The 25,388-nt window shown below is 55.1% G+C and overlaps 1 protein-coding gene across 1 annotated transcript; it reads right to left on the bottom strand.

The window, feature by feature from the left end:
• Window positions 1-378: 378 nt before the first annotated feature.
• On the bottom strand, window positions 379-25,388 carry LOC141477196 (receptor-type tyrosine-protein phosphatase F-like). Its single transcript, XM_074166283.1, is given in 29 exon segments — window positions 379-954; window positions 1,535-1,670; window positions 1,936-2,102; window positions 2,688-2,813; window positions 3,240-3,374; window positions 3,797-3,876; window positions 4,393-4,492; window positions 4,672-4,821; window positions 5,955-6,090; window positions 6,170-6,327; window positions 7,403-7,519; window positions 7,690-7,787; window positions 8,554-8,590; window positions 9,003-9,073; window positions 9,687-9,774; window positions 9,917-10,059; window positions 10,352-10,419; window positions 10,592-10,697; window positions 11,254-11,293; window positions 11,574-11,820; window positions 11,959-12,070; window positions 12,301-12,493; window positions 13,022-13,119; window positions 13,415-13,705; window positions 14,467-14,709; window positions 16,250-16,498; window positions 16,896-17,144; window positions 17,586-17,813; window positions 25,209-25,388. Coding segments are annotated over 29 exon segments (4,044 nt in total). The 5' UTR covers window positions 25,312-25,388; the 3' UTR covers window positions 379-879.

Here is a 25,388-nt window from a genome sequence, read left to right as displayed (position 1 = left end):
GACCTGTGTGCTCTTAGCTCCTTTTCAGCCCCTGTGTCAGGTCAAACGTGGAAGAAAAGAGGAGAGGTCACCACCACCATGGCCACAGCACGGTCTTTATTGGTGAGACACAGAACAGAGCCATGGGGTCAGTCCTGGCTCTGATACCCCTTGCCCTTGAGCAGCAAAGGCAGAACTAGTCTCTGTGGTGCAGCAGCCTTCTGGAACAACATCCAGCATGTCTGAACAACCAGGGATTTCCATGGTGGAGTCAGACAGGCTGGTGAGGGAGCCTCTCTGGAGTTGGCAGGGCTGTGGCACCTGCATCAGCATCAGGCAGATGGAACTCCAGGAGGGGATTGCGTGGGGTGGGAAGGACCAGGCTAGCACTATGGGACTGGATTGTTCCTCCTTTGGCTTTTATTGGCCTTGGGCTTCACGATTTTCCCAAAGTAGGACAGATAACCTGTGCTTCTGAGACTCGCGGATCTTACAGTGATGCTCCCCTGGCAAAACACAGTTTGGGTGTTGGTGGAGCTACCCACTTTCCCTGAGGCTACCTGAAGAGACAAGGGAGCCTGAATGGGACAGCTGGTTCTCTTCATCCCTGGCACAGTCAAGTCCTGGTGCCTCTGCTCTGATCTGCATACTCAGGCTGTAATTCCAGGTAAGTTCCTGTGCAAACTCTGGGCAAAGGGTCAGGTTCCGTCTTCAAAGCCTGACCACAATTTGGAGACAGTCCAGCCTGTGCTCTCCAGCCGCAGAGGACACTTGGGGTGGCTTTTCATGGGAGTTAAGCATCTTGGAGCTGTGCACGCCCCTCTTGACTCTTCTGGTTTCCACTGTGACTGGTGGAGGGCTGTTGAGAGAGTCAAAGTCCTGGCCAGAGATGGGCTGCCTCTACTTGAAATTCCCGTAGGTTTCAAATGAATTCAAGTAACTGAGGGCTAGTTCGTAGCAGAGCCCATACTGCTCCTGTGGACAGAAAGGTGTATGTGAGAACCTGGTTACACCAACACCTGCAGTGGAAGGTCAGCCTTGGTTGACAACAGCTCCCTGAGCAAGCCAGGTGCGCATCCTGTCCACTTTCCTCCTCCCAGTTGGAGCCCACCTTCCACCACTAAGGAATTACAGGCATGCGCTCCAGTAGTTAAGAGCTGGAGCCAAACGCTGGAGCCATCTGGTCTTGGGAGGAGAGCCAGCATCCATGGCAGGATGCAGCTGCAACTCACTCCCATGCAGGGTGCTCACCCTATGATGGCCTCTAGCACCCAGACTAGGTGGTGAGGTGGGTGTAGGACATGCACCTGAACATCCACCAGTGCACCCCCAGACCCACTGAGCAGGTCAGGTGGACCAGATAGTGGCAACTCAGCCCACAGGATGCTTCTGCAGCATGTGCTCCTGAGTGAACGGGCATGTGCCGGTGGCAGAAAACATGGTTTTCAGAGGTCTCATCTGCCCTTTCTGGCCCAAGGGCAGCTGCTGGGACAGTCCAGGCTGTGGTTTTTGCTCTGGTGTTGCCATCCTGGCTGAGTTTGAAGTCAGCACCTACCACATCTTTAATCAGCTGTCTCCGCCGCCTCTTCAGTGTCCTCACAGCCTGGGATACATCCACCAGCCCCTCGCTTTGGATCTGCTCACACAGGAAACTTGCAGCACAGAAGATTCCGCTCCGACTGGCACCATCGCTGCAGAGGAGAGCAAGGGGAAAGTCACCTGTCCTAGGATCACCTGGCAGTGCTGAGCCTCAGAGGTGTCCCACTGGCCATGCAGGCTCTCAGGATGGTCTTGTCCACAGATCCTGCACCCAGCCAGCCTCCCCAGGGAAGCCTTCCTCCCTGAACACAGCCGAATTCATGTCCATAAGTCCACCCAAGATGGAGCTGTGACCCAAGTTCACTGACGCAGCCTGAACTGAGCGAGCTCTGTGCCACGGCTGCTCCTCTGAGAGACATCACTCACCAGCAGGTGATGAGGATATGTCCATTTTGGCTTTGGCGATGGTGTGTCTCCACCTTCCCTAGCAAGCTGATGATGGTGGCAGGGTGTGGGGGAAGACGTTGCTGAATGGGCCAGTTTTTCAGTTGCCAGAACCGGACTTCCAGTGCAGACTTTTTGGGCTAGTGGAGAAGAAAGACAGTGGGCTGGACAGAGAAGAAAGCCGTTGGCTTCATGGAGGGAAGGGAAGGACAATGTGTGTCAGTCCTGGCTCAGTCATGCACACTGGATCAAGGGAGCAGCTTCACGGTGGGATGGCCCACTGCCAGACTTTGCTCTTCTCCATTGACTGCTCTGAGATCGGCAGAGCACAAAATAAGAGCTGAGCACCAGGTGCAGCTCAGATTGATGCCAGCCCAGCACCCAGCTACCTGTGATAGCTGTCACCATCCACGAACCACCACTGAGATGCACAAACTCTATTCACATCTGCTGTCCTCCAACTTAGAAATGTATCTCTGCCTTGTACCCCTGTCTCCAGCCTCACCCTCTTGGGACTAACCTCTCTCTCAAGGCAAAAGACCCTGCTCTGACCAGTGCCCTTCCAGGACCCCGTCAGACCCCTCTGACCGTTGTGGCCTCTGCCATCCCTAGCTGTGACTTTGACCCCAAATCAAAACCTGCTCATGTTGGAGCCTAGTGGGTCCTCCCAGCTCTTGCAAAGGCTGATCTTAAAGGACTTCTCCCTCACTGTGCAAAGAGCCCACCTGCTGCCTGTTGGTAAGGGCAAGTGTCCAGGCTGTGATGTCATCTCCTGGCTCCTCTGAGATCAGGTGCACGTGGAAACGGCCATAGGCAGCTTCACCCTGGGTGGGCCAGAACTCCACGTATGTCTGCAGGGGAGACACGCATGATCACACACATCCCCAACCTATGTGTGGCAGAGCTCAGCACCTCGCATGGGTATGATGGTACCAGCCCATAAGCCACAGCGCTCATGTGGGTGCTCTGTCTGCCATTTGCTGGGGACCAACTCATGGTGCTGCAACCAGAAAAATAACATTCCCACAAAAGAGAACACCTGGGAAGGGGTAAGCAAAACCTGAGGGATGCTCCCTTGCTCTGAGACTGGGGACACCCCACCGCTGTAGTGCCATGGTGCTGGGACTATCCTCAGGGGTGTCCCAGGTGGAGCCCACAAGCTTGCAGTGGGCTCCTGTGGCAAGCTGGGCTCTTGTGAGAAGAGCTGTGTGTGGGCAAAGGCAGAAATAGCCATGCAGGGAGCCAGGAGAGGGGAGGGCTGCCTGTGGGCTGCTGACCTTGTCCAGCTCCTCCAGCTGGTTCAGCACAACCACCGACGTGCAGGTGTAATCCCAGACCAGAGCCCAGAAGTCCACCAGCGTGCTGAGGAAAGGCAGCTGGGTGATGATGAGCCTGTCCTCCTCGGTGTAAGTCTGCAAAACACACCCACCGGCGCTCTGGGGGAAGAGGTCACACAAATCCACCCCCGGAGACCCCCTCCGGCAGCGGGAATGGCTTCCTGTCTCCTTGCGGTCAGGGCTTTGCAGGTCCGAGGGGACGCAGGGCATCCCAGCCCTGCTCGCACGCTGCTGCTTCCTCAGCTCATCACACCCGGTCTCTGCTCCGAGCAGGAAAAAGCCAGCAGCCCTGCCGTGCAGGCAGGTCTTAGGCTGATCACGGGGGCCACCTCCTGGCAGCAGGGACCCAACAGCCGGGAAGTAGTCACTGTGAAGAAGCCCCAGGGCTGGGGCACCTCAAACCAGGGCGGCACGGTCTAGCCGTGCCCGGCGCAGTGGTGCCCCGGGGGTGTCTCTGCTGCTCTCAGCAGCCCCCACCCCCACACCGGGGCTCTTACGTTGGCAAACACGGCGTTGATGTAGCCTGGCGAGCCCTCTGCATTCAGCGAGGACATCAGGATGGGCCGGTAGGAATCAGCTGCAAGGGGCAGAGGAAGAAGTGATGAGCCATCCTCTCCCCGCACAGAGGCACGGGGCTTTCCCTGCAAGCTGGAGGGGGGGTGGTCAGCGTGGCTCCCCGCAGCAAGGGCTGGGGAGGCTCGAATGAACAGGCACTACCAGCTCCATGGCCATGCAGCTCAGGGCTGCCTGACACAGGATGTCCGAAACCCCGTGGAAGTACAGCAGCACCACCCTCCTTATTGCTCCCTGATGCCTCAGAGATTAGACCCAGAGATGTGTTTATCCCAGGTGTACCCCATGAACGCGTGCCTCCAGGAAGCCCAGAAGGAAGCAGAGGTGGGTGTCTTGCTTCCATGGAGGGACCAGCCTAATCTGTATTTTTTGCCAACCAGAAAATGACAGTTGGACCCTGGGCAGAACCTGCCAGTGGCATAGTGCTGGGGAGGGAAGTAGCAGGGCAGCATCATCCCCACACACTGCTCTCAGGCGGTGGATCACAGAGCAAGAGGCTGCCCAGCCCTGCCCCTGGTACCTGGCAGAATCCCTGGCTTGCGGTTCTTGGGCTGGTTGCTGGGCTTCTCCGCTTCTCTGCATGGCAAGAGCTGGAACAACTCAGAAAACTTCTGCAGGTTCTGTAGGGATGATTCAGCCAAGCAAGCCCTGCCTGTCAGCTCCTCCCCTTCTTCAGCCACCCCAGAGAAACGCTCACCCATCTCCATCCCACAGCTGGGAAGAGGGGAGCAGTAGTGGGGAGGCACCACAGACCAGCCCCCCACAGCACCAGACCCAGCACAACAGATCCTGGTGGTACCTTGAACTCCTTCTCCAGGACATTGTTGTGCCTTGAGGTCTCAGCTTCTCGAAGGCAGCGGACATGGCTGGCGATGTTCTCCACTGGGATCCCGGTGCTGCCGCAGAGCAAGCCTTCCAGCAGCACCTCATACAAGAAGACATACTGCTCCTGTGTAAGGACATGAGTCAGCTGCACAGCCTGGAGCAGCTCCATGAGGACCCCTGCGACTCCAGACCATGACCTCATTGGCATCAACCTGTGCCAGGAATGAGCCAGGTTCATCCTTCACCTTCCTGCTGTGGGGCCCCGAGGCCAAACAACTCTCAGTGCAGGCAGCTCTGCTCTGAGAAACAGCCAGCAACTGCAACAACCCAGACAAGACCATCTTCCTATGATTTAATGCTCCCTCTCAGACCAGACCCCTGCTCTGGGGAAGGAAACCCGGAAAACAAGTGAACTAGTTAGTCTGACAAGAAGCTGTATGATCCTGCCCAAACTAGTTTCCTCTACAGGGTCCCAGTGCTGAGCACACCATGGGGTTATAGTCCCTTGGCCAGGACACTGCTGCCCAGGAGATGCCCTGAGGGCAGACATCCTGAAAGCCTGAAGGGCATGTGGACTCTCATTCATGCTCCTATCACAGAATCATAGAATGGTTTGGGTTAGAAGGCACCTTAAAGATCATCTAGTTCCAACCCCCCAGCCATGCGCAGGGACACCTCCCCATTAGACCTGGTTGCTCAAAGCCCCATCCAGCCTGGCCTTGAGCACTTCCAGGGATGGGGCATCCACAACGTCCCTGGGCAACCTCTTCCAGTGCTTCACCACCCTCACAGTAAAGAATTTCTTCCTAATATCTAATCTAAATCTCCCTTCTTTCAGTTTAAAACCATTACCCCCCTTCCTACTGCTATATTCCCTGATCAAGAGTCCCTGTCCATCTGTCCCATAGGCCCCCTTTAGGTATTGGAAGGCTTCTATAAGGTCTCCCTGGAGCCTTCTCTTCTCCAGGCTGAACAACCCTAACTCTCTCAGCCTGTCGAAGACAAGCTTGCCTACAAGACAGCCTTTCTATACTAGGATGACTGGTGTGTATGAATGCTGCTGGCACCTCAGAGGGTCTGGGTTTGGACTCAGCATTGAAAATAAGATCCTACAGTCTCCACCACCCGGCAGCTCCAGTCCCTGTGGCTAGACCGTGAATGGCATGGCCAGTGTGGCTTTGCACGCCACATCCCTGGGAAGGGTGGGAAGCAGATCTGCAGCCCAACAGCGTGCAGGGAGCAGGTAACTCTCCTCACCTGGGTCTGCACCATGCTGACCCGCTGCTCCCGCAGCCTCTGCACACAGTGAAACACATCCACCTTCCCCTCAGCCTTCCCCATCTTCAGGAGGAAGTCCAGGGCGATGAAGGTACCTGTCCGCCCGATCCCTGCACTGAGGACACAGAGAATTGGGGGGTCAGCGCTGCCCTGGACAGCCTTGCCCTGGCACCCAAACCCTCCCAGCCCAGTACCTGCAGTGCACCAGCACAGGTCCAGCAGGTGCGTCCAGCCCCCTCTTGTTCACCACCTCTACTAACCACAGGAGCTGGGCAGGGTTTCTGGGGACCCCATGGTCTGGCCACAGCAGGTAGTGAAACTGCTCCACCACTCTTGGGAGAGCACAGCCTGCCTACAAAGAGACGGACATGGCTTAGAGCAGGAACCAACCTAGAAAGCTGAGTGAAGTAATCGCATGCCAACAAGTAGGGAGCAGTGGATGAAACCACTTCAGGGAGGCACCAGCACACAGTGTTCCCCCCCGCCCTACCCCCTGCTGCTCCACTACAGCTCATCAGACAGCAAAGGGCAAATTCACCCAGCTCACTGCCACACGATTCACTTTGTCCTCTGCTTACCCATGCTGTGAACACTGAATCCAGAGCAGTAAAAGCCTCTTGTGCCCCAGAGGAAAAAAAAAATAAATTGCATCATAGGATGTGTCTGTAGTCATCAAAAAGCCCTGGTTCCCCCAAAAAAGTATTTCCTAAGGCTGATACTGCACTGAAGTGAGTGTAATCACTTTTGTTACCATCATGTTTTTGTCCTAAAAATCCCATTCACTTGTCCTGTACTAATGAACTGTTATGTCCCTCTGTATGTCCCTCTCAGAGCTTTACCTTTCAGCTAGACTTTGCTCTGGACACAACAAGAAAATACAAGAACATGCATAACTACATTTTCTTTATATTGTACCTGTTTCCCCCTCCTTGCAGCTCCTTCAGTTCCTGCTTATTGTCTGAGCTCCAACTTCAGCAGAAGTACCCGTCTTGAGAAATGTCATTATGTAAGTTATCTTAAACCATGAACTATCTGTTTGGGTTTAGGAACTGTGCTTCAATATGGACATTCTGCAGATTGGCCCAGGTGACAGGCAGGCACCTGTCCCATCATCCTGGATGTACAGACATGCCATTTGATACCCTTTGTGATCACCTCATCCAAGCCCTCAAGGATGCACGATCTGCCCATGTGCATCATCAGTCCAGATTCAGCTGGGGTGACCACTGGAGCCGACCAATTGCCTTTGGCTGGCACAGAAACCTGGGGACGATGCCCTGGCATGGCATCCAGTGATAGCAATGCTGATTTGCCACTGCTGGAGACCAGACAGGGTTCCCCACATGGTTTCTTGGACGACAGCACCCACCAGCTGCTGAAACCCAAAAGCATCCTTCATCCCCTTCTCAGCTACAACCCAGGCTTACCTTATGCAGGCAGAAGATGCGTGTGACAAAGCCCGTGGTGGTCCTGGTGTTGTTGAGTGTCACGGTGAAGTCCCCATAGACGTGCTCTTGTTCTGGCCAATACTGTTCACATTTGGTCTGTCAAATGCAAGACCGCTAAGCATGAGCAAACTCGTGAGGGGAGTGTTGCAAGCCAGCAGCGGTGCAGAGCTGCTCTCTGCTGTCATTGACAGCTGAACTGAGAGCAAAGCAAAGCAGAGCAGGCAAGGAAGCCTGGGCTCTGGGGTTGCCCAAGCTGTTTTCTCTACCTTGTTCTGTTCCACTAAGCCCGTTAGCATCACAATGACTGAGATCTTCTCCTGCCAGACCATCTGCCAGAAATCCACCACCGTCCCAGGCAAGGGGCCTTGGGGAGGAAGAGGAGAGCCCTGTGCTAGTGTCCAAGCTGTGGGGCTGTAGCTGTTTCCAGGTGTTACTCAGACATTCCCAGGCTACGAGCAGCCCTGGGCTTCCCTCTGCTGGGGGACTAACACTGCACAGCCTTGACACAGCAGCACCTGGCAGGGGGTACTGGGCACCTTGGCTTCATCACCAATGTTAGAAACTGGGACAAGGAAGAGGGAGGGCAGGTGAGCCCAGGATATGTCAGGGATTCACTGATGCTTCTGGGGCTTCCCCATCCAGACCCTCAAGATGACCCCGAGCTGCTCCCACACTTAGGATCCTATTTCCCAAAGAACATTTCTGCAGCTCTACAAGGAGCCTAGGACCTCCTCACCACAAGCTGCATGGAGCAGACTAACCCATCCCAGCTTTGGACCATTGGAAGGAGCCTGTCTCTGAGTGCATGGAGCACAGACACGTCAAGCATTTGCAGGTTTGTCCCTGTCACACCAGCCACCAAAGGGAACAAACCAGGCTTGTGGGTGGAAGGACCATCTCCGCAGCCTGGGCAGTGCAGGGCCCAGCTCCAGCTGGCTGCCGCCAAACGCCCACTGAGGCCTTCCATGTCCTGCTGCAGCCATAACCACCATCCAAGGCAGAGGCCTGGGACGTGCAGGGCTTGGACTGGGCCATTAACAGCTCCTAAGCTGCTATCCCAGTTCCCCACTCCCCTTAGTGCTCAGGGCAGCGACCAGCATCTCCTGAGCATGAGGGCTGGGAGCACCTACCTTGAGCTGCAATGAAGAAGCGTGGACTCCGGTAGGTCTATGGGGGAGAGGTTCAAACAGCTCCAATCACACAGGTTAAACATTTAATGGGAAATTAAATAAAGGACCCATCCCCACAGGCACCAGAGACCAGAGCTCCCCGCACAGTTTATCCCACAACACCACTCCTGGTCAGCACAGAGAGTGGGTACCCAGGGGCTGCATCTCAGCACCTGTCCCCTCACACACGTCCCTTTTTGGCAGCCATGAGAACTGCACATAAACCCACAGTACTGTGAGCAGCTCAGAGGATACAAGGAAAGCGATATCCCAAGATCTACCAGCACCTGAGGGCAGCAAGTGCTAGCCCTTGGCGCCACCCGTGTGAGCAGGATTGTCCTCACCCAGGGCAGCCAGGCATCTCTCCTACCCTGCCCAGGCACCTCTCCCCTGTATCCTTCACTACCTACATCCACATAGCTGGCATTGATGTAGCCATTCCCCGTGTCAGAGGGCTGCAGCACCACACGGCAGTGATCATCTGAAAGAGAAGGGAGGTGGGAGTTGGTGGACTGTCTCTTTGAGGCAGCAATGAAAGAAGGGGGATGCAATTTAGGAAAGTCCGTGACTGTCTGCCCCCTCCTCAGCAGCACTTCAGGCCTCAGGACATTTTCAGAGGAAAAGAACAGCTAAGGAGACAAAAGGTGATATGGCACAGCAGGAGATGCAACATGGTTTTCAGGGAAGGCTGTTAATGCAATGGCCAAAAGCGCATAACGTGGGGCCCAAAGAAGCTTTAAGTTTTGATAGACATTGGGTCACTCCCTCTGCTTTCCCACTGGAATAATAGCCACCTCTGGATGGGATACGGCAGCGTTCAGCAATGACTAACAGCAGGAACAGGAATACAATGATGAATGATTAAGCTTGCAGGGAGATTTGAGGAGCAGAACCAGGGTTCTCCAACTGGACATAAAACAGTGGAGCCAACATGAGGATTTTGGAAAATTCCTCTAGGTTTCAGTGGCCACAGAGGATGAGACGAGAGGCTCAGCACTGCTGGATAGCTGGAGGGCCCCCTACACCAGCCCAGCACCCTGTACCGCCCAACTACCTCCAAGTGCCTGTGCCAAACTCTGGAGAGCTCTGCTTACATGGGATGATGCTGGTGTAGCGGTTCTTGCTCTGATTGCACAGCTCCTTCCCGGCATTGCAGGGATGCAGCAAAGTGGAGGACAGTTGCTGCAGAGGAAGAAGACAAGCCGGCTTTGCATTGGTGTGTATTCTGGGGCTGGCCAAGGCCCACTGCACCCCTTGGGCATCACACACCCAAGGGTTGAGGGCTGGGTGGACAGGGCAGCCAGGTGGGAAAGCTAAACCAGACCTGATACTCTCTCAGACGCCCAGCACCATGCCTGTCGACTGATTCATCCTCTGCCTGCTCTGCCTCTATTTCTGCCCTCTTAAACCTCTTCAGAGCCTCCAGCAGTTCCTCCACTGGGATCTGTGTGCTCAGCTTGCACACACCTACGGAGACCACGAGGCCAGGAGTTTAGCACGCACCTGATGGCTGGCCCTGCAGCTCTGCAGCTGAGACTGAGCTGGCATTGTGGTGGTCAGGACCCCACCAAACCCTAGATTGTCCCTCCCCATGCAGATCCCTTTCTCCTGGGAGGTGATGCCAGCCAGCTCATGCCAGCCACCTCTGGTCCCTTGTCCCTGTAAGGACCTTACAGGCCCTGTGAACACTCTGCCTGTGCTTTTAACAGCCAGCCTGCTGTTTAACAGACAGCGTGCAAGGCTTCTACTCATACTGCACCTCCTCGACATCTTCGCAGGGGGATAGTGCTGCTGTTCTCTGAGGATTTTGAACGGTTGTAGTTTCGCCTGCAAAACAACAAGTCAGACCCACAGAGCAGCAGAGGACAGAGACACAGGAGAGGCTGCTGCCCATGTAACAGCCCTGCCTCCCACTTTGCTTTATCTCAGCGTCCACTTGACCACCCCCTGGCAGTGCAAGGTGCTGACCGAGAGCAGGAGATGCAAGGCACATACAGACCTGAAGAGCACGAAGAGGAACAAAATCCCCAATATCAGGAGTACAATGACCAGTGCTACTGCCATAACCAAGGGCATCCTGTCCAGCAGAGACCCCGGCTCCTGCCCTGCAACCAGCACAGCCCAGACTCAGGTTCCAGCACAGCCTGAACCAGGGGTCAGGAGATCCCACAGGGGCATGGGGTAAAAAACACCTTCTCTCAACTCCCTCCTGCCCACCCCAAGACTTTGCATTGGAGAACAGCTAAGCTGGTGCAGAAAGAGTGGGTGCTTGCTTGGTGTGACACCCTCCAGTGTGATCCCTGTCTCCCTGATGGCCCCAGGTGCGGCTAGAGCCTGGTGAGGTGTTCGCGCTTCTGGGTTTGCACATGCACCAGAGGAGCACCAGGACTGAGGTGCAATACACGATCATCGCAGCAGTGATGCACCATGTCCAGCTGCCATCACTGCCACACCTGCCCACGTGGCCTGAGGTTCCCCAGAGCCCATCCACCATATACAGCCTCAAGATCCAGAGAACTTCCAGGAAAATGGAAGTAGGACAATGAGATTGTGCAGGTCCTGCACTTGGCCAGTTCCTCTCTGGAACAGGAACTGGCCAGGCTGGGAAAAGAGAACATCTAGGAGAAACCCTTGGGCACAGGGAGCAAGGAGCCCACTTACCTACAGAAAAGCTGTAGCAGACGCAGGTGAACTTCTCTGCCTGTAGAAGGAGATGGGAGGGAGAGCTCAGGCCACTCCTGCCCCACTGCCCACCCTGCGGGCAAAGGCCTCCCACTCATGGCCACCAAATGCCCCAGCTGTGGCCAAGGACCCGGAGACACTGTCCTGCCAAGGCACTCGGGCTCTCACCGCAGGGGCTGGGAGAAGAGTCACAAGAGTGGCATTGCCACTCGCCATTGGCAGCTGGCCCAGACCCCAGAGAGGGGCCCGGCCATGGCTGGCAGTGTCCCCGGGGAGCAGGAGCCTCCCATGATGGGTACCTGTTGCGAGCGGTGGACATGGCGGAGAAGGGCCATGTAGTCCCATCCCGGCCGGAGGGCAGCGTTGTGGTAGCCTTGCCCATGGGTCCCATTGCCCAGCACAAAGTCCATGGGGGCGGTGAGGTTGAGCACGGCGGCCACGTAGGTGCCAGGCTCCTGGCTGGCGTTGAAGGGCTGTGGCTCCCCCGAGCAGGCGCCTTCCAGCGCCGTGCCGTTGTGGCCCACGGCCACGATGAGCTGGTGCTCCCTGCAAGGCAGGGCGGTGAGAGGGCTGGGGGAGACGGGGATGGCGAGAGCAGGACAGAGGGGGCTGCGGGCAAGTGCTGCTGGTGGGGAAAGCCATCCTGGGGCTGTGGAGAGCAGAGCTGCCGGGGGCTGCCCTCACCTCGCTGCTGTGGGGGGACGGGCGATGGGGCGTAGGGGGAGCACGGCCGTCCCGTGGGATGGGGAGATGTCATGGACGCTGCGGCAGCTGATGTCAAGAGGGTGCGGGGTGTCTGGAAGGGAAGATGCAGAGAGATTCCGGAGGGGAAGAGGGATGAGCAACAAGCGGGCAGTATGGCGGGGGCAGTGCCGGGAGCAGGGGCAGCCCCGGGCAGTGCAGGCTGCAGAGCACAGCTCCTCTGTGCCCAGGCTCCTCCGCATCGTCCAGGAGGCCACCGGGGGCTGCCTCAGCCGGGGCACACGCCATGCCCACCCCGGAGGGATGGGACACAGCGAACCTTACTTGAGCCCTTGGTCTGAAACTCCCAGAGCGACGCAGCCCCGGCTCCGGCGGCCGTGAGTCCCTGAATCGTCACCACGTAGCTGCTGTCGGGGCTGTGCTGAGGCAGCTGGTGCTCAGTGATGGAGCTGCTCAGCCGCAGCCGCTCCATCTCCAGGAAGCTGCCATCCTGCACACTCCTTGTTGTGATGTTCAGCTGGGGAGAGGAGACAGAGCTGGAGGGCAGCAGCTCCCACCTGCCCTCTGGGATCTGCCCACAGCACCCCGAGACAGAGCAAAGAACCCCTGTGAGCCTCCCCTTCCCTCTGACTGCTCCAGGTGTGGAAGCTTCCCGGAGAGGAACCAGCAAGAGCCTTAGCCCCATGCATGGACCTCAAAGCAGAGAAGAGGAGGAGAGGAGGAATTTGAAGCCCACGCTCAAGACGTCAGAGTGGCTGCCTCTGTGAGCAAAGGGTCAATTCTCTGTGAAGGGCTGGGGGCAAGAGGGAGGCCGTTTCTTTGAAGAGGTGTAATGAGCCCGCAGCCAGGTCACTGGGATGATACTGCAACACCGCAGGCACTATGTGACATCCCCCACAAGATGAGCCCTGAACTGCTCTTTGCTCACAGGAGTCATCAAGGCTTTCCCTTCCCCACTCTCCTCACCAGCCTTCACAGAGCTCCAGGACAGGAGGAGCCTGGCAAGGTGAGGGGGACCGTGGGGAGTCTGTGGTCCCCCTGATACCTGGTATCCAATGATCTCTCCTTTGCAGGATGGCAGCGGCTTCCATGTGAGAGACCCCGTGTTGGGATCCAGCCACAGCTTCTCTGGTTTGTCCGGCACTGGAAGCACAGGAGGATGGGGTCACACATGGGGCCAGTGAGGAGGGTCTGAGCCCAGAGCAGGGTGCAGGCAGCTCCTGGCCCAGGGGAGAGTGAGGAGGGACGTGGTGTTTCCAGGGCCCTGCACAGCCCCTTCCCCAGAGACCGGGATCCGAGTAGCCCTGGCTCCAGAACCATCACTACAGGGAGTGGATAATCAGGTTTAGCTGCCGGGCAAAAGGGACATTGATCCACCTCCCCTACCTGTGGCATAGCCCAGGAGTGTCCCTTCTCTCCTGTACTCATCTGCACATACCTGTTTCCTCTGTGCTGACCAACCATGAGAAAAGAATCGTGCTGGGGGGCAGGGAGATGGTGACATTGTAGGAAGTGTAGGGCTGCAGAGGGGGACAGGTGAATGTCCCCTGCTGGCCTTGCAGCATCTCCTCTCCCTGCACCTCCTCAGCCTCACAGGGAGGGGAGGAAGGCAAGGCCAGACGGCACGTGGCCCGCATGTGCTGGCAGGCATCAGGGAACTTGCAGGTCCAGTTCAGTTTGATGCTGGTGCTGGAAATTTCCAAGGTCCCGGGGACAACCTGGAGGACCTCTGTAAAGGAAACATTGCAAGAGAGTTACTTCCTTCCCTTCCCCTGGCAGCCTTGCACAGGTGCTGCGGTCAGACAGCCCTGCTCCCCACCGAGCTGAGTGCGAGGGAAAGGGAGAGGCTGAAAGGGGTGACTCCAGCTCTCTGGCAGGGGAGCACAAAGAGGCTGGACAGGGATGAACGTGGGTGAAATGTCTGGACTACTACTGCTCAAGCCAATTTTTCCCACCGAGTCAAAACTAAAGTATCTCTGGGTCCCAGCATCTCTACGATCCAACAGATGCAGCTCTTAGGAAGACCCAGCCCTTTCCTGCTCTATATAGATTCCAGAAGAAAGGATCGTTTTCCCAGGCTGTATAGTGAGATATGGATCTCTAGGACACCGTATGGAGTAGCCCTCCTAAACCACATCCCCAGGAACGGGCTGTGGGAAAAAGACCCCTTGCTGCTTCCCTCAGGCCTCCCAGGAAAAGCCAGAAGGAGCAGGAGCTCAAGGAACGGGGGAACCCATGAGGGGCTCATACTATGCACAAAACTTGTACAGTGACTGATGGACCAGCATTTGACCCTGGCACCTTGTGGCATAATCGAAGAAGCCAGGGATATTTCATGCCTCATGGACCTGCCACATGAAGTCAGCAAAGCACCCAAGGGGACCAGATGGGGCACCCTGAAAGTTTGGGTCACGCATGGCACAGACCGCCTTCCCCTGCTTAGGAATGGCAGAGCTGGGCAGCCAGAAGACCTCCTGATGCATCCCTTACCAATGCACTCCAGCCTGGACTGAACGCGGGTCCAGTCACCTCTGGTGTTTCTTCCACGCCAGACTTCCCTGTTTACAAGTTTCCCATCATGGGTGGACTGGACTTCACTTGAACACTTGACGTGGGTGAAGGATGGCTGAAAACCATCGATGCAACTCAGCATCACTTCTTCATTCTTCTTGTAATTTTCCTGGTCTGGTGTCAGACGCAGTCTTGTGTCCCATCGGGGCCTTTGGCACATTCCTGGCAGAGGTGAAAGTGGGTGTTAGTTGGTGCAGGAGGTGATGAGGTGGGACATGGAGGGATGGTGGGAGAGAAATCTCCAGCAATCCATCCAGCCCCCCACATCTGCCAGGATGTGACCTGCAGGCAAGTCTTGTTGGGAGGGGGCTTTTCTTCATTTGCCCAAAGTGTGAAGGATCACCCTTCCATGAACCTTCCCCATCCACCCTCATGTCCAGGGGCACTATATTTTCTCCTCTACAGCCCACAGCAGGGACCTTCCCAGGACAATCACCCCTGCACTAGGAGACTCCCTCCAGCCTGTCCTTCAGAAATGTCACCCACTCCGGCACAGGCTGTCCTTGATGGGCCATGGCACCACCAGCCCTGCTGGGATGCATGTCTCTCCAGCTATGGCTCAACTCATCCCTCCCACAGGGATCACAGGTGCCCCTGTTACACTTCTGGAGTCCCTGTGTGGGCTCAGTTGGTCCCTCAGCTGAGTCCCTCACCGAGCTGAGTGGGAGGGAAAGGGAGAGGCTGAAAGGGGTGACTCCAGCTCTCTGGCAGGGAATCAGGAGGTGTGGGGGCTAATGGTATGTTCAGAAGCTGGACATGACCTTTTGGGGAACAAGTGCAGGAAGTGTGTACCCGTCTGGGCTACATGACAGATCAAAAGGACCAACAAAGGGGTCCTCCTGCCCTTATACCCTCTGAGTTACGTGGTTGAGTCTTACTTTGGTGCCACGGGAGAGCACAACAGGACAAATTTCATCCTGCCTTTGCAGGAGCTGGTTTCAGGTCATCACACCTCATGGCACTAGCCCCCAGCGGAAAACCATGACCTTCCCATGCTGACTCTCACCCAGGCACATTCCCAGCATCCCACCCCTGCAAAGTAGCATCCTGCTTCTGATGTCTTCCTTACCAATGCACTCCACCTTGGACTGAATGTGGATGCAGTCACCTCTTCTGTCCTTTCTCAACCATGAATCTCTGTATACAGATTGCCTGGGACAGCCCATGTCCCCATCACCCAAGGGAGGGCATTGCTCTTCCCCCAGCTGCATCTCCCACAGCCTCCAGCCCCAGCGCCAAGGGCTGAGCCAACCCCAGGCACTCGGAGCTCCCTTCAGGCCCCTCCACTCCAACTCCTGGGGCTGCATAAGATGTCCCCAAGGACCCTCACTTGCATGGGCAGCAAGGGGCACATGTAGATTTGTGCACTCCCAAGTGGCACCTGGAGGTGCAGCAAAGACCATAGCACTCCCGTGGGCACCTCATTGCTGGTCCCAGATCCTGCCCCAGGCCCTGGCACCCATCAGCAGGGCCCCATGCCTGGCCTGCTCAGGAAAGACTGCAGGAGCTGCCAGCTTGCCCAGCTGGCTCTAAATTGTCTCTTGTCTCCTGCCTGGCCTGTCCTCTTCAACACTTTGCACAGGCAACACAGCATCAAGGAGGGACTGTGGCGTGCCTGCTGCTCAGCTGGACAATGTCACAAGTGGCTATCAAGGGTGAAGGCAGAGCGGGTACATGGGAGAGTTGCTGCTACTTCACTTACCAACACACTCGACGGCTCTCTCAATGTGTGTCCAGGCACCTGTGCTGTTCCTGCCCCACCAGGCATCTCCATAGACTGCTTCTCCAGGACTTCCATTTATTCCCAGAGATTGTCCTGCACATCTGACATTGGAGAAGGATGGCTGGAAACCATCAGGGCACATCAGCACCACTTCATCGTTCTTCTTGTAATTCTCCTTGTCTGGTTTCAGCTGGAGCCTCGAGTCCCATTTGGGTCTTTGGCATGTTTCTGGCTGTGCTGAAAATGGATGTTAGTTGGGGTGGAAGGTTTCAAGGAGGTCAGGCAGGCACAGGCTGTGGGATACCAGCAATCCCTCCAGCTGTTGAAGGGAGAGGGAAGGTGACATGTCCATCTGCTAGTACATGACCCCTCGGCAAAACTTGTTGGGAAGGGACTCTCCTTCTGTACTGCTCAGGGAATACTGCAGGAGCTGCCAGCTTGCCCAGCTGGCTCTAAACTGTCTCTTGTCTCCTGCCTGGCCTGTCCTCTTCAACACTTTGCACAGGCAACACAGCATCAAGGAGGGACTGTGGCGTGCCTGCTGCTCAGCTGGACAATGTCACAAGTGGCTATCAAGGGTGAAGGCAGAGAGGGTACATGGGAGAGTTGCTGCTACTTCACTTACCAACACACTCGACGGCTCTCTCAATGTGTGTCCAGGCACCTGTGCTGTTCCTGCCCCACCAGGCATGTCCATAGACTGCTTCTCCAGAACCTTCATTTATTCCCAGAAATTGCCCTGCACATTTGACCTTGCGGAAGGATGGCTCGAGATCTCCAGTGCAGTTCAGTGTCTTTTCTTCATTCAGTTTGTAATAATTTTTGTTACGTTCAAACTGGAGTCTTCCATCCCACTGGGGTTTTGGGCACTTTCCTGTCAGGGCAAAAGTGAGATTCCTTCTCAGGACAGGAGATGCTCAGGCAGGAGGGGGATGAGGCTTTGCCATGACTGACTGTGGTGTCAGCATTCAACACCGCGGGAAACCCAAGGGCCCTCCTAAGTGCGGTAAAGGACCGTGTGCCTGGGCAAGGTGGTGATATAGGACATTGGGGAGAGGTGAAATGAGGGACAGGATCTTGCCTCCTCTGACTTCCCCATGTCCTGCAACTCAGGTACAGACAGGGAGGAGATGGAGGGACAGTGACAAAAATCTGTACCGCACTGGAGGCTTCTGTCCCTCCTCATCTTGGAGAATAGTCCCAATTGGGGTGCATCTCTGAGGACAAGGTGTCTCATGGACATGGCAGAATGTCAAAGGTCCCTCCTCGGGGAGAAGCACATGTAGCAGGGGAAACTTAGTGCTCCTGCACTTACCTGTGCGGCAGGTCAGGTTCACTACCACCCGCTGCCATACTCCCTCAATGTCCTTCACCTCCCAAACACTCTTCCAACCTGGAGATATCTCTTTTGCACATCTGATCACAGCAAGGGGAAGAGGATCCTTCATAGGGCAGCCAAGTGTCACCTCTTCATTAGGCTCGTAAATCTTCTTCCTTGGGTTAAAGTGGAACTTTGAGTCCCACTGGGGCTTCTGGCATCCCTCTGCACAGAGGAGAAGAAGTGAGTTTAAGCAGGATGGGAAGGGACCTGCTGTGGGGTCTATTGCCCTGATTTTGACACTGTCCAGCTCCTTTGGTTACCACATTCAATGCCAAATCCCTCTCTTGCAGTCTAGAGCAGAGGTAACAAGAGCAGCAGGCCACCCCAAGAGAAATCCCATCCATCCCCACAGATCCCTACAGGATCCATTCGGGTAAAGCTGACCAGGGACTGCATTCCTCCCCGGTCTTCATCCAGAGGTCCTTCCTTTGCCACCACCTCGGCCATATGCCCAGGCACTGTCTGAAGGCACTGGACTTAGTGTAGCCCCCAGGACTGTCACCTTTGAACCCCTCCCCAGGAGCACAGACCCCTGGCAGCTGCCTGTGGCAAGATGCTGAGATAAAAGGTGCCCTGACACTGCCAGGACAGGGGGGAAAGCCAAGGCACTCAGGTTCCCCCTGTCCTGGACTGTCACCCAGGTGGGGCTGAGGCATGACCATGTCACGGAGGGTCTGTTGCCAGCTGGGGTCACGGTGATGTGGGGCTGTGCTTACTCTTTCAGGTGGCAGTCCTGTTCCACAAGGTCTAAAATCTGCTGGAAAAGCATCCCAGCTAGCAGGACCCAGCAGCCCGGTGGATGCTGCTCTCTCCTGCCCTCTCTCTCCCAGAGAGGGAGAGAGGGTTGGCAGAGGGGCTGTAGGAGTGCACCAGCCCCCGTGAGTCTGAGTCTGCGCTGGCTCCACTCACCTGCATTCCCATCATCCTGATGGGCACTACCTGTTCACACCCTTATGTGTGCTTATTTGCAGCAAAAAGCCCACTCAAGTTGCCAAATTGCTTTCACTCTGCAGGTTACACTTGTTATTTTCTCCTTTCCATCCCTTGCCCAAAATACCTGGCTCCTAGGACTGGGTACCTCCTGTGCTATATCCCTCCCATCCTCACCCAGGATGGGCAACACCCCCACATCTGGGTTGGCAGAAAGGACTCAACAGGGGCTGCAGGTATGTATTTAACCAGCTGCATGTTCAGTTGCATTTTGCAGTATATAGATTGGGCAATTGAGGGAAGTAAATCTCCATATTCATTTTCTGTTAGCTTCTAGACAGGAGTGCTGCTGTCTCTCTGCATGGCACTAATTTGGGCCTCTACCCTCTGACCAGATACCAATTTTCTTGTAGTAAGTAATGTGCCTCTCTGTGAGCTCTCCTCATTCAACAAATTCATCTGTAAGTACCCGAACGTTACCCAAAGTTACCAGGGTGCTTCCAGGCTGGCACAGTGAGTTTACGCTGCCCCCAACACACCCAAATGGCATTAGGGCTCACCGTGAAAACACGATTGCCCTGCACTCGTGCAGCAGGCCAAGAGACCACAGCAGCTGCATCACATCAACCAGAATAATGCCCCTGCCAAATAACTTGAATAAAATCCCACCAGACTGGCAAATCAAGCAGCAATTCCTTCAGGCAGGTGAGAGCTACCTGTGAAGGGACTTCCAATGTTTCATTTTGCATTTCAGGGTCCAAAATCCTGCCTGTACAACGTTTAATCATTGATGGGGATCCTTCCAGCTTAGGGTCACAGCAACAACATGAAAAATTGTTGCTTGAAAAGAGGTTTGCGGGGCCTGACCTAAAGCAAGAAGCAGTTTGAGGGAAGGAAACACCTCCAGGGGAGACAGCCCCAGGAGCTGGGGGGGGCTGCAAGTGCCCATGGCCATGGGTGGGCTCTCCCGTACTGCCCCCATCCTGATCTTCAGAGCAAAAGGGACTTGTCACTTTTCCTTTTATAAGTGCTTCCTTCCATATCTCCTGGTAGCTGTTACAGTCCCCGTAGTGACACAAAACCCACCGGCAGCAGAGGACATGGCAACCTGCCAGGCAGGAAATGAGGAGGGAAAGAGAAATTCTCCTTCCCGTGCAACCTGCTGACACAGGTGCAGATTTCGAGAGATATCGGGGACAGTGACTTCCTACAAACACCGATGCGCTGCTGGCAGGGGTGGTTGCAGATGTACACCAGAGCTGTGCCTTGCTCTGAAGCCCACCAAAACTTTTAGTGCTCTCTGTGTAGCAAAACATTTGCTGCTGATACAGCCATGAAGGAACTTCTCAAGAGGTTTTTGGTCTTGTATGGTGTTTCCTTACAGACACCAGTGGCAGCACTACATTTAAAAAGGCCACATCTCACAGTTGCTGCTTTAGAAGTGTAATACAGCGCAGACTTACTGTAGTACAAAGAATTAGCCTTTGTTTAAAGTTTATGACTTTTTTTTTTTTTTTATACTAAAAGGTGAGGCTTCTGCATGCTGATATTAGGCATATTCAATGTTATACTAACTATTGCGGACAGGCACTCAGGATTGATTCAGCCTTTCCCTTAGATATGGGTTGTTCACTAAACTGGAAGTAAATACGTGCCGTGTAAGGCTCCTGGGCTGGAAGCGGGTGTGAAGCCACATGTTTCTGACTAGGCTGACTATGCCATCTTCATCAGGACTCCAGTGAATCACTTCTCTTAAACCCGGGTGTTTATCAGCCCTTATGCTTTGCCAGAGACATCAACATCTTTTCTCCTTTTTTTTTTTTTTTTTTTTTTTTTTTTGGTGGAAAGGTCCTAGCAGAGGTGCAGTTTTGCTCCAGGGCTTCCTCAGTCCACCCACTGGTGTCTACTGGGGGGTGTCAGGATGCTTCTGTGACCCAGCGTGGTCTCCACTGTGGCATCAGGCAAGGGCAGATGGCTGAAACGTGCTTCTTCAAAGACTGCACGTGTGCCAGCAGTGTGTCTGTGGCCACTTCTGCCCTTTGGGCACAAAGTCTACACTGGTGAGCAGTCCTGCAGGCAAACTCTCTTGCTCCCTGGCTTTGCTCACATTGCCCCTTGCAAACACCAGCAGGATGACTGTCCTCTGCAACTTATCCTTTCCTGTCCAAGCCCTCTGGGCTTTAGGGGTGGTCATTTGGCCACCTTTTTTCTTCCCCACAGGCTCCCCTGTGCTCTTTGGCCTGCCAGATGTGGCCCTGTGTGCTCACGCATGGGTCAGGCAGGGGCTGATAACGGCACCCAGACCCAGGCTGGGCATGGACCACTCCACGCATAGCCTGAGACCTGGGCGGGAGAGATCAGAACAGGCAGGGAGATCCCACAGCTCAGAGGGCTCAGAGCCCTTCCTGGTGGCATTTCTGATGGCCGCTTGAGGGTAAACCCTAGAAATCTCTGCTTCCCCACAGAAGAGAAGACACTTTGAGTCCACCTCAGTTTTTGTCTCAAGAACATCGCTGAATGCAATCCAATTCAGCCTCACTTCTCCAATCAGCCCAAGCCTAGCAGGTGGGTGATTACCTCTTGAGACTCATTGGGAGAAACCAATCCATGGCTGCTGGGTGCAGTGGAGATGCACAGGCTGGCGGGGGACACACACATCTGTCCTTGCCCTCTTTCTCACACTCCTTCCCCAATCACTCTGTAACATTTACATTGGGAAAAGAGCTCCTTGGAGCCAAGAAGCCTTTGCTCTAACCCAGGGTGGCTGTTTGTGCGCTTTGGTGGTGGCCATGGGAAGCTGTGTGGCACAAGTGAGTCAGAGAGTATCAGATCTCCACCAAGCTGGAGCTCACCACTTGTGAGAAGGAGACAGATGCACACCCCTGTGCGTGGGGGGACAGGGCACTACTGGAGAAGGGAGGGTGCTCAGAGAGAAAGGGGAAAGAAACACTCAGCTTCTTGCCTTGTAGGGACTAACAGCATCCGGGAGAATAAAGAAACAGTCATCAGAAAAACTGTTTTTTACCCTGCACTGTGGTATGCAGACAGCCGCCCACAGGCCCTCCGCCCCCAGCTATAGGAAAGAGGCTGAGACAAGTGAAATTTCCGCATGGAAAATATGGTGTAGACGTGACCAAACAGGCACCTCTTGTAACGTACAATGTGTGCTCACTGCAAAACGGGAGAATGCTGAATGCCTAGGCAGAAGTGGTAACAAAACGTTAGTCTATTTGCCTCATATAGTCAGAAATTAACTGTTTTTCTTCATCTGATGCTATTAAATTAATACCCTCCTTGTTAATCTTGTTTAATACCCATGAATATAGTAAGCATTTTACAGAAGTATCTGGACTGTCTGTCCCTGCTGCAAAGGAGTTATGAGTCTGGCAGGCGAAACAAAGCCCCAGCATGCCCCTAGAAGCAGATGTCAGGGAGGATGAGGAGAAAGGAGAAATAGCTGTGCTGGTAATTCAGGTCGGACTCCTGGCTTCAGCCCTTCGTTCACCAGCAAAAGACGTACTTTCTTGTGTTGTATTATCCCACACACAAAGAATAAAAGGCAAGGTAAAATCTAAGGAGCAGCAGGCAAAGTTCAACCCTTTTCCCATGGCAGTTCAGCAGCTAACAGAGGTGACAGCACAGCGCGCTGGGGTTTTGCTGGGTTTGATGCCATGTGCTTGCTGAGGAGCTAAGAAAAGCAATCACTCTTTCCACCAGTGGACAGTGGTATTGCAAACCACGGAGAAGACATGCACCGGTCTTAAAGCCTCTCCTCGCAAGCAACCAAAGCTGCCGAGCAGATCTTTGAGAGTGATGGGTAGTGTGAGGTTGGAGAAGGGGAGGAGAGACCCTGGGGCTGCTGAGTTTCTGGACGGTGCCAGGGAAAGGAGGAGGCGAAGCAGGTGCCTTAACAATGCGCCAAGGGAAGGGGAGGGAAATGGCAGCACTTTAACCTGTGCTGCTCTGCCATACAAAAGGGCATGTGACACGGTTTTAAGAACATGAGGTGACATACTTGTTTCCTGAATCTGTACTCTGGTAACGGGAAGTGGAAGCATGGCGGAGCACACAGTTCACAGCACCAGGGATGTCCAGTCCCAAGGCACTTCTCCGCAGCATCTCTTAGTATTTGTGTTCCCTGCAGGATTTACTCTGAGCACGGTCTGAAATTCAAGTCCGACTGACACAAAAACTTCAGGTTTGAGGTGGCTTTCTTTTACCTAGCCACCCTCCCACCCACCAGGCATTGCAGCTTCCCTCCCAGTTAGGGCTTGCTGTCAGCTGCATTAAATCACTGCGTAATGTCAAGCAAGGCTGATGAGAAAGGGGCCAGGTCCAGCCTGGATCACAGACCCTGCCTCTGCAGGGAAAGCATCCCCTAAAATCTTCTCCTCCTGCCTCCCAGGCACATGGGGACTGTAAGATGAGGAGTGAGGTACCCCAAGGGAGAGAAAAACCCCATGAGAAGAGCACAGCAAGACAGTAAGGTGACAATAGGACAATGAGACAATGCATCCTGCTCGGTGGAGGAGTGGGCAGAGCGGCAGTGCTGCGCTGGCTCACGCTTGTACCACATACAGCAACCACATCCTCTGCCTGCAACTGCTCGGCTCTCTGCCGGGCTCCCAGAGACACCACCGTGTCCCCTCACCTCCTGCCCAGTGACTGGACACAGCTCTGCCTTCCAGCCTCATTTCCTTGGTGATTGCCAGGCTCCAGGGCATGTGGCCCTTCCCCAAAATTATTGCCATGCCTGTGACTTTTCAGGAACCAGCACCGCCAGGGCTGTGTTGGGAGGAGCAGAGACAGGGTGAGTGATGGAAGCTAGCACTGCAGTTTTGGCACTCTGAAAGGGCACAGCCCCACACTTCCTGGCACCCTGGTCCCTTCCAAACGTGGAGGGGGTTTTGTGGGTGCCTTTAAGGGGACAGCACTGTGCAGTAGGGGCAGCTTTGCTGTCCCCACTGGGCTGTTTCCCCTCCCTCATTGTACCCTACCATCTGCTAAGGTCTTGGGAGATGCTCAGGGACCCTGGGAAAGGGGATCCTTTGGGTTACTCCCTGTTCCCATGTTCCTCATCTCTGCCCAATGGCTTTACCCTGCCCCACTGCCACTGTCTGTCCCACAGAGGCCCATTGCACCCAGCGGAGATGGGAGGGACCACCCTTCCCTATCTTGCCCGTTTGCCTTGTCTGGTCCCTCAGTGGAAGAAGACCCGTGATCCATCAGGTGGGGACCTCCACACAGGTCCTGGGACGGAGTGAGGACACATGCAGAGGATGCAGGCAGGGCTGCCTGTGCTGCTGGGTGCGGCTGCCAAATGTTTTTGTCTCGGTTCCTCTTTTCACAAACACCAAGGTGCAAACTCAGCAATACCCTCTCTGCCACAGGCAGCCCCAGGCTCCTCCAGGGACAGCTGGGGGACCGAGATGGGCAGAGGGTGCCAAGAGTCTGCTGGCCACCATGTCCCCACTGTGTCCCCACAGCGTATAGTATGGCCAGGTCCTGGCTTCAGTGCGCACCGTGCAAACGAGCTGGAGAGCCATGCAGCGCTTGGACACGGTTGTACATGCTGGCCTGGGAGGATCTGGGCTTCATTGGAGTATCTGGGCAAGGGGAAGCTGCTCTGGGCAGGAGGATAACCTCTGTTGCAGGTTTATCTCTTGGTTTTTGAGTGACAGTGCACTGTGCTCATGCTCCCTGCAATCACTGGGACACATTTCCTGTGGGAACGGGCTCCCATGGCCCATATCACACAGTACAGACCCTGCCATCAATTCCCATCAGCAGCTAAAGGTCCTGGTCACATTACCTGGCCTATATCATAGCCAGGGTCATTAATCAGCTGGTTTCTCTATCCTGAGTCAGCCCAGACATATCCCTGCAGTGGTTCGGGACAACACAAGTAGATGCTAGTGAGTAGATGCTCGCTCCAGCAAGGTTAGTTTAGAGAAATGCTCCAGGTCAGGAAGATGCAGAGCAACACAAAGTCATGGCCCTGGGACCACAGCTCAAACCCCAGATGGTGCTGCACTGTACTGATTCACCAGCCTTCTGGGAGGTCAGATAACATGTGAGCCTGAAGATTTCCACTAACTGACCCTGCTGGTTTGGAAGTGTGCAGCCTGTGTAGGAAGAGCCCAGCAAAGCTCTGGGGCTGCCCTGCCCCTCCAGCACCAAGCAAGGATGTTCAAGAGCAATCCCAGCACATCATAATTCCTCACAGGGTCTCCTGGAGACATAGAGGCTCAGGTCGTGGCTCCCCAGGTCTTTTCTGGGCAGCAGCACCCATCTCCACTGCAGTGAGGACGTGGCATCTACACACCATGCAAAGAGAGATGGCCACCTGCTGCTTCTAGGGACATTGCCCACCCCACAGAGGAATGACACGGCCCCTGTGGAAGCTTTCCCAGCACACCAAGGTTTGCTGACCTCCATCCCCAAACAGAGCTTCACCCCACTGCAAGCCGACTGATGCCTGAGTGTCTTGGTCCCAGGTATGGACATCAGCTCTGGTCCTCTCTGATACAGCTACTGGATCCTGCATGCAGTAAAGATACATAGCAGCCTTGCAGCAGGAGAACAGTGAAGCCTTCTCTTGCGGGGAGAGGAGTGAGCACTTCTTACCTGTTTCCTTTGGTACTCTGGAGCTGTTGGTGTCTGGGCTGTCCTGCTGCTGTGCTGCCAGCAGAGATGTGAGGAGCGTGAGCAATATCCATCCCAGGTCCATGTTTGCTGATGCTCCCCGGGGAAGACCGAGGTCTCAGCCCCGCTGGCTGCCTCACAGCACACCCGCCTGACTGCAAG

The sequence above is a fragment of the Numenius arquata genome, chromosome Z (assembly GCF_964106895.1).
Source record: "Numenius arquata chromosome Z, bNumArq3.hap1.1, whole genome shotgun sequence".
NCBI lineage: Eukaryota > Metazoa > Chordata > Aves > Charadriiformes > Scolopacidae > Numenius > Numenius arquata.
This window is presented reverse-complemented; position numbering and strand designations above follow the sequence as displayed.